At 42.5% G+C, this 12,519-nt stretch overlaps 1 protein-coding gene across 3 annotated transcripts in view; it reads left to right on the top strand.

The window, feature by feature from the left end:
• dgkzb (diacylglycerol kinase, zeta b) overlaps positions 1 to 12,519 on the top strand; it is an 85,902-nt gene that overhangs the window by 54,499 nt on the left and 18,884 nt on the right. For all 3 annotated transcript variants that reach the window (XM_042301324.1, XM_042301321.1, XM_042301323.1), the window contains exons 7-20: positions 2,328 to 2,399; positions 2,746 to 2,862; positions 3,013 to 3,084; positions 3,218 to 3,313; positions 5,692 to 5,774; positions 5,877 to 5,937; positions 6,117 to 6,230; positions 6,678 to 6,818; positions 8,788 to 8,866; positions 8,952 to 9,007; positions 9,240 to 9,302; positions 9,540 to 9,613; positions 11,830 to 11,941; positions 12,226 to 12,425. In XM_042301324.1, the coding sequence (XP_042157258.1) occupies positions 2,328 to 2,399; positions 2,746 to 2,862; positions 3,013 to 3,084; positions 3,218 to 3,313; positions 5,692 to 5,774; positions 5,877 to 5,937; positions 6,117 to 6,230; positions 6,678 to 6,818; positions 8,788 to 8,866; positions 8,952 to 9,007; positions 9,240 to 9,302; positions 9,540 to 9,613; positions 11,830 to 11,941; positions 12,226 to 12,425 (1,340 nt within the window). The remainder of the gene's footprint in view (positions 1 to 2,327; positions 2,400 to 2,745; positions 2,863 to 3,012; positions 3,085 to 3,217; positions 3,314 to 5,691; positions 5,775 to 5,876; positions 5,938 to 6,116; positions 6,231 to 6,677; positions 6,819 to 8,787; positions 8,867 to 8,951; positions 9,008 to 9,239; positions 9,303 to 9,539; positions 9,614 to 11,829; positions 11,942 to 12,225; positions 12,426 to 12,519) is intronic.

Raw genomic sequence — 12,519 nt, 5'->3', positions numbered from 1 at the left:
TTTATAGTCCCGTACCCCTTCAAACATTCAACCTCCAGCTGTGTATCCCCTCTAGCACCAGGGTCAATGCACTCTCAAATGTTGTTTTTTGCCATCATTGTAAGCCTGCCACACACTATACAATATATTTATTAAACAAAATAATGAGTGTGAGTTTTTGTCACAACCTGGCTCGTGGGAAGTGACAAAGAGCTCTTATAGAACCAGGGCACAAGTAATAATAATCAATCATTTTGCTCTTTATTTAGCTATTGTACATATAAAACCTTTTTTTGTTCATCAAAATTGTTAATAACTCACCACAGGTTAATGATAAGGGTGTGCTTGAAAGGATGCACATAACTCAATTTTGTCCCGCTCATTGAATATAGTTGCGGAGAGTCCCTGTAATCCTAGATTCAGATCATTCAGGTGAGAAAAAACATCACCCAGATAGGCCAGTTGTGTGAGTAACTCGTCACCATGCAAGCGGTCAGACAAGTGACAATTATGGTCAGCAAAGAAAACTTTAAGCTCGTCTCTCAATTCCAAAAAACGTGTCAATACTTTGCCCCTTGATAACCAGCGCACTTCTGTATGTTGTAAAAGTGTTACATGGTCACTGCCCATATCATTGCATAATGCAGAAAGTACACGAGAGTTCAGGGGCCTTGCTTTAACAAAGTAAACCATTTTCACTGTAGTGTCCAAAACGTCTTTCAAGCTGTCAGGCATTCCCTTGGCAGCAAGAGCCTCTCGGTGGATGCTGCAGTGTACACAAGTGGTGTCGGGAGCAACTGCTTGCTCACACGATACCACTCCACTCTGTCTCACTGTCATGGCTTTTGCCCCATCAGTACACATACCAACACATCTTGACCACCAAAGTCCATTTGATGTCACAAAGCTGTCCAGTACTTAAAAAAGATCCTCTCATGTTGTCCTGTTTTCCAGTGGTATACAGAAGAGGATGTCTTCCTTAATTGACCTCCCATAAACGTAACAGGCATATACCAGGAGCTGTGCCAGGCCCGCCACATCTGTTGACTCGTCCAGCTGTAACGCATATAATTCACTGGCTTGTATGCAAAGCAGTAATTGTTTCAAAACATCCCCTTCCATGTCACTGATGCGTCGTGAAACAGTGTTGTTTGATGAAGGCATTCTGTTGACTCTTTTGGGCATTTTCCCCCAGCATTGTCCCAGCCATATCCGCAGCAGCAGGGAGACTTAAGACCTCCACAATAGTACGGGGCTTGCCTGTCCTAGCCACTCGGTAGCTCACCATATAAGATGCTTCTAGCCCCTTCTTATTACTGGTATCTGTTGCTTTTATACATGTCTTACTACTTAAAAGTCGTCTTTATTCTCGCTCCAAAAATTCCCGTGGCTTATTTTTCTAATTATAATGTGTCGTTTCTAAATGTCTGCGCAAGAATAAAGGTTTCCTGTGAGAGAGTAACGGTTTATGTGATTGGATGTTAATTATCTGACTAGACTACCTATATTTGACATTGTGTTGTTATTTCGCTGAATACTAGATGGCTAAATTTTATTTTTGGCAGTGAAACGAGGCTACTCAGGTGAGAAAAAAAACTCACCCAAATGTATAACCCAGTTTGAAAATAGAAATGTACTGTTTGAAAATGTGAAAGATTTTTTGTATTTTTTATTTAAAAACATTTTTTATAAAAAAAAAAAAACATGTGAATCACATTTCTATTTGACGTACCCGCAACGGCATTGCGAGTACCCCTGATTCAGGACTATCCGTAATTATGTAGAGTCACAAGCTTGATGTAATCATTGCGTGCTAGGAATGTGGTACCAAATACTAAACCTTTGAGTACTTTAATACACATATAAGTGCATGTGTTCCAATACCTTTGGTCCCCTATAAATTTGGGGACTATGTACAAAAAGTACTGTAACTTCTAAATGGTTCACCTGAGGAAAATACCCTAAAATTAAAGCTGACAGTCTGCACTTTAACCTCATAGTCATAATAATTTCAAATCCACATTTCTGGAGCCAAAACAACAAAACATGTGTCACTGTCCCAATACTTTTGGAGCTCACTCTACAGCACAGGTGTCAAATTCAACCGAGTGGCTGCGGGTTTTCGCTCCACCCTTGTACTTGATTAAAGGAATTAAGGTCACTAATTAGTAAGGAACTCCCCACACCCGGTTGTCTCAGGTTTAATTGAATGGGAAAAAACAAAAACCTGCAGACACTTGGCCCTCCGTGGAAGGAGTTTGACACCCCTGCTCTACATATACTCAAGTACTGCAAACCATTAAGAGCTGTCAACGCAAATTTGTAAAATGTTACTTATTCCTCTACAGGGTTTTCAACAGAAGTTCTCATTCCATAGTAAAGAGATTGTTGCAATCAGCTGTTCTTGGTGCAAACAGGCAGTAAGTACCCGTAGTCCATAGGCTGTATCAACTGTTAAAAGTATGGTCCCTATTCACACCCAACCCTTTTCCCTTGGCACTAACTCTTCGATGTTTGCACATCTGAAGGGTCTGGATAGGTATACACAGTTTAGTGGTCGAGCTTCCACTTGGTTTCTTCCACCTTACAGTTCTGCAAACATAGAAAGGTTAAGGCCAAGGGGAAAGGATGGGGAGCAAATTGGGACATACTAACTTTGGGTCAGTTTGAGATGGATATTTCAGTTTGGAGCAGAGAGTGGAGTTGTGTATCCTGACTTGGGTAACTTTGGTATGGTTATTGATTGTTGTACTCTCCTCTGTCCAGTATCACAACAAGGTGACGTGCTTCATGCTACAGCAGATTGAGGAGCCTTGCTCGCTGGGAGCTCACGCCTCCGTCATAGTGCCGCCCACCTGGATCATCCGGGTCCGCAAACCACAGGTACTGCAATGATCATGATCAACACACACACACACACACACACACACACACACACACACACACACACACACACACACACACACACACACACACACACACACACACACAGTTATGTTGATTCAATGGATGTATTTGTTTTTGTCTCCTCAGACATCATTAAAATCAAGTAAAAAGAAGAAACGCACATCTCTGAAAGGAAAGCCGAGTAAGAAGGTAGTAGAGGTAAGGAAAATCGTATTAACATATAAATATTGTGATTATGATAATGATCTCTTAAGTTATCTCATTTGACGATGAGAACATTGAGATAACAGAGGCGGCGATCTTCGTGTCTCGACTGTTTTCTCTGCTCCAGGATGGTCGGTGGAAGCCCTTCATAGTAAAGCCTGTTCCCTCGCAACTCATGAAACCTCTGCTGGTGTTCGTCAACCCCAAAAGTGGAGGCAACCAGGTGAGTTTGCTCAATGTCCACAGCTCCCTTGAAACCACTGTGTATGGGGATATGTCCACACAACTCAAACATACAGTGCATTCGGAAAGTATTCAGACCCCTTGACTTTTTCCACATTTTGTTAAGTTACAGCCTTATTCTAAAATTGATTAAATAAAACATTCCTCATCAATCTACACACAATCACCATAATGAAAATGTGAAAACAGGTTTTTATACATTTTTGCAAATGTATAAAACATATGAATATAATTCACATACGTTTTCAGACGCTTTTGCTATGAGACTCGAAATTGAGCTCAGGTGCATCCTGTCTATATTGATCATCCTTGAGATGTTTCTACAACTTGATTGGAGTCCACCTGTGATAAATGCAATTGATTGGACATGATTTGGAAAGGTACACACCTGTCTATATAAGGTCCCACAGTTGACAGTGCATGTCAGACCAAGCCATGAGGTCGAAGGAATTGTCCGTAGAGCTCCGAGACAGGATTGTGTCGGCACAGATCTGGGGAAGGGTACCAAAAGAACACAGTGGCCTCCATCATTCTTAAATGGAAGAAGTTTGGAACCACCAACACTCTTCCTAGAGCTGGCCGCCTGGGCAAACTGAGCAATTGGGGGAGAAGGGCCTTGGTCAGGGAGGTGACCAAGAACCCGATGGTCAGTCCAGCAGGGCTCCAGAGTTCCTCTGAGGAGATGGGAGAACCTTCCAGAAGGACAAACGTCTCTGCAGCACTCCACCAATCAGGCCTTTATGGTAGAGTGGCCGGACGGAAGCCACACTCCTCAGTAAAAGGCACATGACAGCCCGCTTGGAGTTTGCCAAAAGGCACCTGAAGGACTCAGACCATGAGAAACAAGATGCTCTGGTCTGATGAAACCAAAATTGAACTCTTTGGCCTGAATGCCAAGCGTCACATCTGGAGGAAACCTGACACCATCCCTACGGTGAAGCATGGTGGTGGCAGCATCATACAGTGGGGAAGTTTTTCAGCAGCAGGGACTGGGAGACTATTCAGGATTGAGTGAAAGATGAACGGCGCAAAGTACAGAGAGATCATTGATGAAAACCTGCTCCAGAGCTCTCTGGACCTCAGACTGTGGTGAAGGTTCACCTTCCATCAGGACAACGACCCTAAGCACACAGCCAAGACAACTCAGGAGTGGCTTCGGGACAAGTCTTTGACTGTCCTTGAGTCGCCCAGCCAGAGCCTAGACTTGAACCCGATCTAATATCTCTGGAGAGATCTGAAAATAGCTGTGCAGCGACTCTCTCCATCCAACCTGACAGAGCTTGAGAGGATCTGCAGAGATGAATGGGAGAAACGAGAGCCATACCCAAGAAGACTTGAGGCTGTAATTACTGCCAAAGGTGCTTCAACAAAGTACTGAGTAAAGGGTCTGAATACTTATGTAAATGTGCTATTTCAGTTTTTTATTTTTGATAAATTAGCAAAAATGTTAACTGTTTTTGCTTTGTTTTGGGGTATTGTGTGTCGATTGATGATAAAAAAAATACCTATTTAATCAAATTTAGAATAAGGCTGTAACGTAACAAAACGTGTAAAAAGTTAAGGGGTCTGAATACTTTCCGAATGCACTGTACATTGATGTCAATGAGAGATTTACGCTGAAGTTAGTTACACTTTCTACATCCCTTAGTGTAGAAATGAATTACTGATGATGTTGATGCGTTGTGGGACCCCGACCCAACAGCTTAACCTTTACAGTAAAGTATTTTATGTTAGAGAGCAACATATGTGTTACTACTCTGACAGGGCTACCTCATCACGTGAATTCCAAATATGGCTGTCGCGGTGACCGTATTACCGCCACACCGGCAGTCACAATTCATAACGTAGTTAAATCCCTGTGAACGTTGGTCACAGTAATCCCATCAAAAACTTTGCATATGAATGGCGCTGATGGATAGTCTACCAAATTTGTTAACGGCTTTCGCTAATGGCCTGGTACGCAGCTCTCTATTGTCCCTCCAATCACTTTCTGAACACTTCATGATTGATTTTGAATAATCTGAATGATGAGGACAATGTTGTTTTTTTAACATCAACATGCAGCCCTTATGTTTTGTTTTCTATGACATTCCTAGATTTATAGGCCTAATCTATTTTATTGTGATGGTATAGGCTGTATTAAATTAATTAATTAGACTTTTTAAAATGTAGATGTTCCAATGGCAGCTTGTATGCGTGGAAGCCCAGAGATGCTAAACATGTTTATGTTAATTAATGGTCAACTACCATGAGACCGGCAGTCATTTTTAATGACAATTACCGGCTGACAAAATTCAATTACCGCCACAGCCGTAGTTCCAAATCACCCCTGCTACACTCATGTCTATTGTTTTGCAGGGAGCCAAGATCATCCAGTCGTTCATGTGGTACCTCAACCCCCGACAGGTGTTTGACCTCACCCAGGGAGGGCCCAAGGAGGGGTAAGAAACACGCAACAACTGCATTCACAAACGTTAACAGTTTGGTCATGTTTAGAATGATATAACAACGTTAGTGTGCCGGTTGTGTTTTTATCCCTCAAGGTTAGAAATGTATTCCAAAGTGCCCAACCTGCGGATTTTGGCGTGTGGAGGGGATGGAACAGTGAGTACTAGACATCAGCGCTTCACATTAGTAATATTATAATTAATATAATAATTGAAAATCCTGAAATGTAATGCATATAAGGACTGTAAGTAGAGGGAATAGATCACTGTCTGCCTCTGACTGTGGCGTGTGTCATTCAGAAAGTGAATACTTGTTCTAATTACCTGGTTTGCCAGGTGGGTTGGATCCTGTCTGTCCTGGACCAGCTCCAGTTGAACCCTGCGCCTGCCGTGGCTGTCCTGCCCTTGGGGACGGGGAACGACCTGGCCAGGACTCTCAACTGGGGAGGGGTGAGTGGCTGGCTGTGTGGAACCACTCCATGAACTAGGGATTTATCCTAGATTATAAACTGTAGTTTGGTATATGGCCAATATACCACAGCTAAGGGCTGTATTCAAGCACTCTGCGTTGCGTCGTGGTTAAGAACAGCCATTAGCCGTGGTATATTGGTCGTATACCACACCCCCGTGGGTCTTATTGCTTAAAAATACCATGGGCTATTGAATCGCTGTTAGGCTATAGGCTGTCTTGGGTAGGCTAAGTAGGCTATCTTGTGTCATCAGAGAGGCAAAATGAGGAATGAGACACAGTACCAAGAAAAGACACCATCAGCAATTAGATTAACACAATACAAGTTGTATTGTTTCAATATTGTTTAAATGATTTCAGTTAGATATTGAGGATGTATGTTTTTGTCTTTTGTTTTTGTGAAATTCCTCTCTCGTCTCTTCCCGCAGGGTTACACTGATGAGCCAGTGTCTAAGATTCTGTCTCATGTGGAGGATGGGAACGTGGTGCAGTTGGATCGCTGGAACCTCCTGGTGGAGCCCAACCCAGAGGCCGTTCAGGAGGAGAAGGACGAGCACCAGACAGACAAGGTTAACTCAGTTTAGAGTGTCTCACACCAGTCGTCAAAAGCTTATAGGCTAATTTTACTATTAGTATTTGCATTGTTTTATGTCTCTGCATAGAGATAAGGACATCACAAGCATAACATTTTAAAATAAAATGTGATTGAAGGATGTCGTTTGTAATTGCTTAATATATTTTTGACGGTATATGCTATGATCAGTCTCTTAAATTCATTGTAATTAGGCCAATCTCAAACCTCCCCTTCTTTCGAAGATACTTGATAGCTCCGTAGCCCAGCGGCTGACGCCCTTTTAAAATTCACACAGTATCTTTGAAACCTACCAATACGGTTTTAGACCATTTCACAGCACTGAGACTGCACTTGTCAAGGTAGTAAATGACCAAATGTTTTCCTCTTACCATGGTCACGGCTCTATTCTTGTTCTTTTAGATTTAAGTGCTGCCTTCGATACGATTGATCATGCTATTCTCACTAAGAGGCTAGAATACTTGGTTGGTCTACGAGGACAGGTTCTCAACTGGTTCAAATCATACCTCTCTGAGTGGTATCAATTCATTAAGCTGGGTGATAATTCATCTGAATGTTCCAAGGTTGAATGTGGCGTTCCCCAAGGTTCTGTGCTTGGACCCCTTTTATTTTACTTGTACATGCTACACCTTGGTAATGTCATCTGCAAGCACAACATCCACTTTCGTTGCAACGCTGATGATACCCAATTATTATAATATTTTAACCCAGACGATGCATGAGACTTGCATCACAAATGTTAAACACTGGATGACAACTTGTTGCTTTTAAACTCTGATAAGACAGAAATTATGCTACTTGGCCACAATACATTTACCAACAATGTGTCAGACCTCACTGTCAACATTGATGGTTGCCTCATTACAGCAAATATGGTTCTTAAAAACCTTGGTGTTACCTTTGACCCCGGCCTTCCTTTTTACAACAACATAAAAAGCGCGTCCAAAACAGCATACTTCAATCTCAGGAACGTTTCCAGAATTAGACACTTCATCCATGCATTTGTTTCATCTAGCCTAGACTACTGTAATGCCCTCCTCTCCAGCTGCTCAGACTGTAATATTAGAAGTCTACAACTTGTACAGAACACTGCAGCTCAGATTTTAACTAACACCAGAAGGCAGGAGAACATTACTCCAGTTTTATCTGCACTACACTGGCTGCCTGTAAACTATCGGTCTGATTTTAAGATCTTACTCTTAACTTTTAAGGCACTGCATGGCCTTGCCCCCTTTTATCTGACGGACATGCTCGTTCAATACAACCCAGTGAGGGCGCTCCGCTCCCAAGGAGCCGGACTGCTTAAGGTTCCTAGATGCAGAACCAAGGCGGGGGACGGAGTGTTCTCTAGTAAAGCACCTCAGTTGTGGAACAGCTGGCCTGTCGGGTAAGAGGGGCAGACACCATAGAGGTTTTTAAATCACTTTTAAAAACCCACCTTTTAGCCATGCTTTAGCCATACCTATACGTTTTTACACATCCTCCTTCTATTATTGTTTTCATTTGAAGTGTGTTGTAATTTAAAATGCACTTTAAATAAAGTTTGATTTGATTATGGGATTTGTGTAACATGAATGAAACATTTTCTTGGATAAACAGTGCTACCAGTATGCTGATCTACTGTATGTACATCAGCCCTGTAATTATTTTCACATTGACAATTTTGTTGTTGTTTTGGCTCTGTACTCCAGCACTTTGGATTTGGTGATGATACAATGACTATGAGGTTAAAGTGCAGACTGTCCGCTTTAATTTGATGATATTTTCATCCATATCGGGTGAACCGTTTAGAAATTCGAGGACTTTTTGGACATAGTCCCCCCATTTCAGGGGACCAAAAGTATTGGAGTAAAGAGCCAAAGAAACCAAACATTTGTCACTGTCCCAATAATTACGGAAGGCACTGTATTTCTGTTGACATCGGGTGTCTCTGCTTTGTTTGTTAGCTCCCAATTGATGTCTTCAACAACTACTTCAGCCTCGGCTTTGACGCTCACGTCACACTGGGGTTCCACGAGTCCAGAGGTTTGTGCATCTTTCGCTAGCTGAAATGAGTCACTATAATAAATGTTACTGCAGCAACAGTCTAAAGAAGTCTCTCTCTCCTTAGAGGCCAACCCAGAGAAATTCAACAGCCGTTTGCGGAATAAGATGTTCTATGCAGGGGTGAGTGCTTTGACAAAATATATAACTTTGCTCCTCTCCCACTATGGAGTTGTTTGTTATGTGTCTGATCTGCTTTACTATATATCTAGGGCATGTTCATTAGGGTAAAATGTTTCAAAACGGTTTTAAACGGAAAGCCAGTGTTCTTATTGGACAAGTCCAGATAGTACCCCATTTCACTTTGTTTCAAACTGTTTTTTCTACTGAACTCAAACCTGATTCTTTATTGCAGACGGCCTTCTCTGACTTTCTGAGTGGCAGCTCCAAAGACCTTGCCAAACACATTAAAGTTGTGGTGAGTGCACTTCTAGACCTGAATGGGACTAAGACCCAGAGCACAACGAGAAAGAATGTGGATGTGTCCCAAGACTGAGTGTCTATTTTCCATATTTGATGAGTTTCTAGAATGAACATTTTCATGGTGAAGATGGTAGATTTGTAGGCATGTTTCTAGGATACCAATGTCCATTCTAGAGATATATGTGTAACTCTATGGTCTGTACTCTGTTTTTCTGAAACCCCTCTTTGTCAGTGTGACGGCACAGACCTCACCTCCAAAGTCCAGGACCTGAAGTTGCAATGTCTTGTGTTCCTCAACATTCCCAGGTAAGCGTTTAGAATATTTTGAAACTGGATGCACCTGCATTCAACGTCTTCAGACCCCTTGACTTTTTCCACATTTTGTGACATTACATCCTTATTTTAAAATTGATTAAATAAAAAAAATGTCATCATCAGTCTACACACAATACTCCATAATGACGACGCGAAGAAAGGTTTTTAGACATTTTTGCAAATGTATAAAAATTAAAATAAATTTAAAAAAAAACTTATTTACATAAGTAATCAGACCCTTTGCTATGAGACTCGAAATTGAGCTCAGGTGCATCCTGTTTCCATTGATCATCTTTGAGATGTTTCTACAACTTGATTGGAGTCCACCTGTGGTAAAGTCAGTTGATTGGATATGATTTGGAAAGGCACACAACTCTCTATATAAGGTCCCACAGTTGACAGTGCATGTCAAAGCAAAAACCAAGCCATTGTCCTTAGAACTCCGAGACAGGATTGTGTCAAGGCACAGGGTAACAAAACATTTCTGCGGCGTTAAAGGTCCCCCAAGAACACAATGGCCTCCATCATTCTTAAATGGGAGAAGTTTGGAACAACCAAGACCCTTCCTAGAGCTGTCCGCCCGGTCAAACTGAGCAATTGGGGGAGAAGGGCCTTGGTCAGGGAGGTGACCAAGAACCTGGTGGTCACTCTGACAGAGCTCCCGAGTTCCTCTGTGGAGATGGGAGAACCTTTGAGAAGGACAACCATCTCTGTAGCACTCCAACAATCAGGCCTTTACGGTAGAGTGGCCAGATGGAAGCCACTCCTCAATAAAAGGCACATGACAGCCCACTTGGAGTTTGCCAAAAGGCACCTCAAGGGCTCTCAGGCCATGAGAAACAAGATCCTCTGTTCTGATGAAACCGAGATGGAACTCTTTGGCCTGAATGCCAAGCGTCACGTCTGGAGGAAACCTGGTACCATCCCTACGGTGAAGGATGGTGGTGGCAGCATCATGCAGTGGGGATGTTTTTCAGCATCAGGGACTGGGAGACTGGTCAGGATCGAGGGAAAGATGAACGGAGCAAAGTACAGAGAGATTCGTGATGAAAACCTGCTCCAGAATGTCCTTGAGTGGCCCAGCCAGAGCCCGGACTTGAACCTGATTGAACATCTCTGGAGAGACCCTGAAAATAGCTGTGCAGTGACTCTCCACATCCAACCTGACAGAGCTTGAGAGGATCTGCAGAGAAGAAGGGAAGAAACTCCCCAAATACAGGTGTGTCAAGCTTGTAGCGTCATACCCAAGAAGACAAGGCTGTAATCGCTGCCAAAGGTGCTTCAAAGTACTGAGTAAAGGGTCTGAACACTTATGTAAATGTGAAATGTCAGTTTTTTTTAATACATTTGCAAAAATGTCTAAAAACCTGTCTTTGCTTTGTGTATATGGGGTATTGTGTATAGATTGATGAGGGGGAAAAAACAATTGAATCCATTTTAGAGTAAGGCTGTAACGTAACAAAATGTGGAAAAAGTCAAGGGGTCTGAATACTTTCCGAATGCAATGTTTACACTCCCATTAATAGAAATTGAGCCAATTCAATGGACACACAGAACGATACAAATGGACCAGATGGCATTATGATGCAGCAGTGTAAGACATAACATGAGCATGTGCTGTATGACACCCTTATAATGTGATATATTCATCGCATTATGAGAGTGACTCGTAGTCTGTTTTGCATGGGACTTGCTATGGGTTAAAGAAGGATCCCCATAATTCCATCCAGGTCAGCGGGAGGGGTCAACCAATGAATTACGCTCCTGAGCAAACATTCTATAACCGCTGCAGGTGGCAGTAACCAACCTTAGCTTTTACCTGTTCAGACTATACACACTCCAGTATAGTAGTTGGTGGTATTCACCTTTTCAGTTTATTTACACATCTATGCCTATACACTCATAGAGGTATAATAATAAGTAATAAATTGACTACTTTAAATTGAAGATGTCTATCAATAGCTCTGCCCATGCTGTCACAGAAGAGGTCATTGCAAAGCTAGGAGTTGACCTATCTAGTGCATTTCTATGGCCTGACAAAATACCAGCCATTTTGAGTCGGTAGAACGTTTCTTTAATATAGAGACATACCATATTAGAAGTCTTATTAAAATACATAATAATAGCTCAGACATGTTTGCATCAAGTTATAAATAATTATTAATTATACCTGTTATCAAGTGTTGTATTTTGATTGTCTGCTATAGTTACTGTGCCGGCACCAAGCCGTGGGGTCACCCCAGTGAGCACCTTGATTTTGAGCCGCAAAGACACGACGACGGCTGTATCGAGGTCATCGGATTCACCATGACCTCTCTGGTGAGCTCTCAACCATACCTGTTGTCCTCTGACTTCTCATGGAATATATGAATTACCATTTGTACAGCCTAACATGCACATTGTAGGCTTTGTGTCTGTAGTGACGCCTCAAACACTGAGATGCAGTGCCTTAGACCCCCACGGCACTAAGGAGGGAATGTTGTTTTCATTACAACATCATTGTTTATCTTTCATCAGCTTCTCTCAATTTCCATATGGGGGGGGGATCAATAAAATGGATTCAATTCAGTTTTCTCACTCTCTCTTCCTCTCCGTCCCTCCAGGCCACTCTGCAGGTGGGCGGTCACGGCGAGAGGTTGAACCAGTGTAAGGAAGTGACCCTGACCACCTACAAGTCCATCCCCATGCAGGTAGATGGCGAGCCCTGTAAGCTGGCCCCTTCCGTCATCTACATCAACCTGAGGAACCAGGCCAACATGGTGCAGAAGACCAAGAGGAGGATCTCCATGCCCCAGCTCAATGAGTTAGTAACCATAAACCTTGTGATACCGGACCTCAACACTGTGTTCCCGTTCTAGATCAGAAACCTAGAATGACTGTAGTCGAGGCTAGAGTTA

This window comes from Oncorhynchus tshawytscha, linkage group LG19, assembly GCF_018296145.1.
Source record: "Oncorhynchus tshawytscha isolate Ot180627B linkage group LG19, Otsh_v2.0, whole genome shotgun sequence".
Taxonomy (NCBI): Eukaryota; Metazoa; Chordata; class Actinopteri; order Salmoniformes; family Salmonidae; genus Oncorhynchus; species Oncorhynchus tshawytscha.
This window is presented reverse-complemented; position numbering and strand designations above follow the sequence as displayed.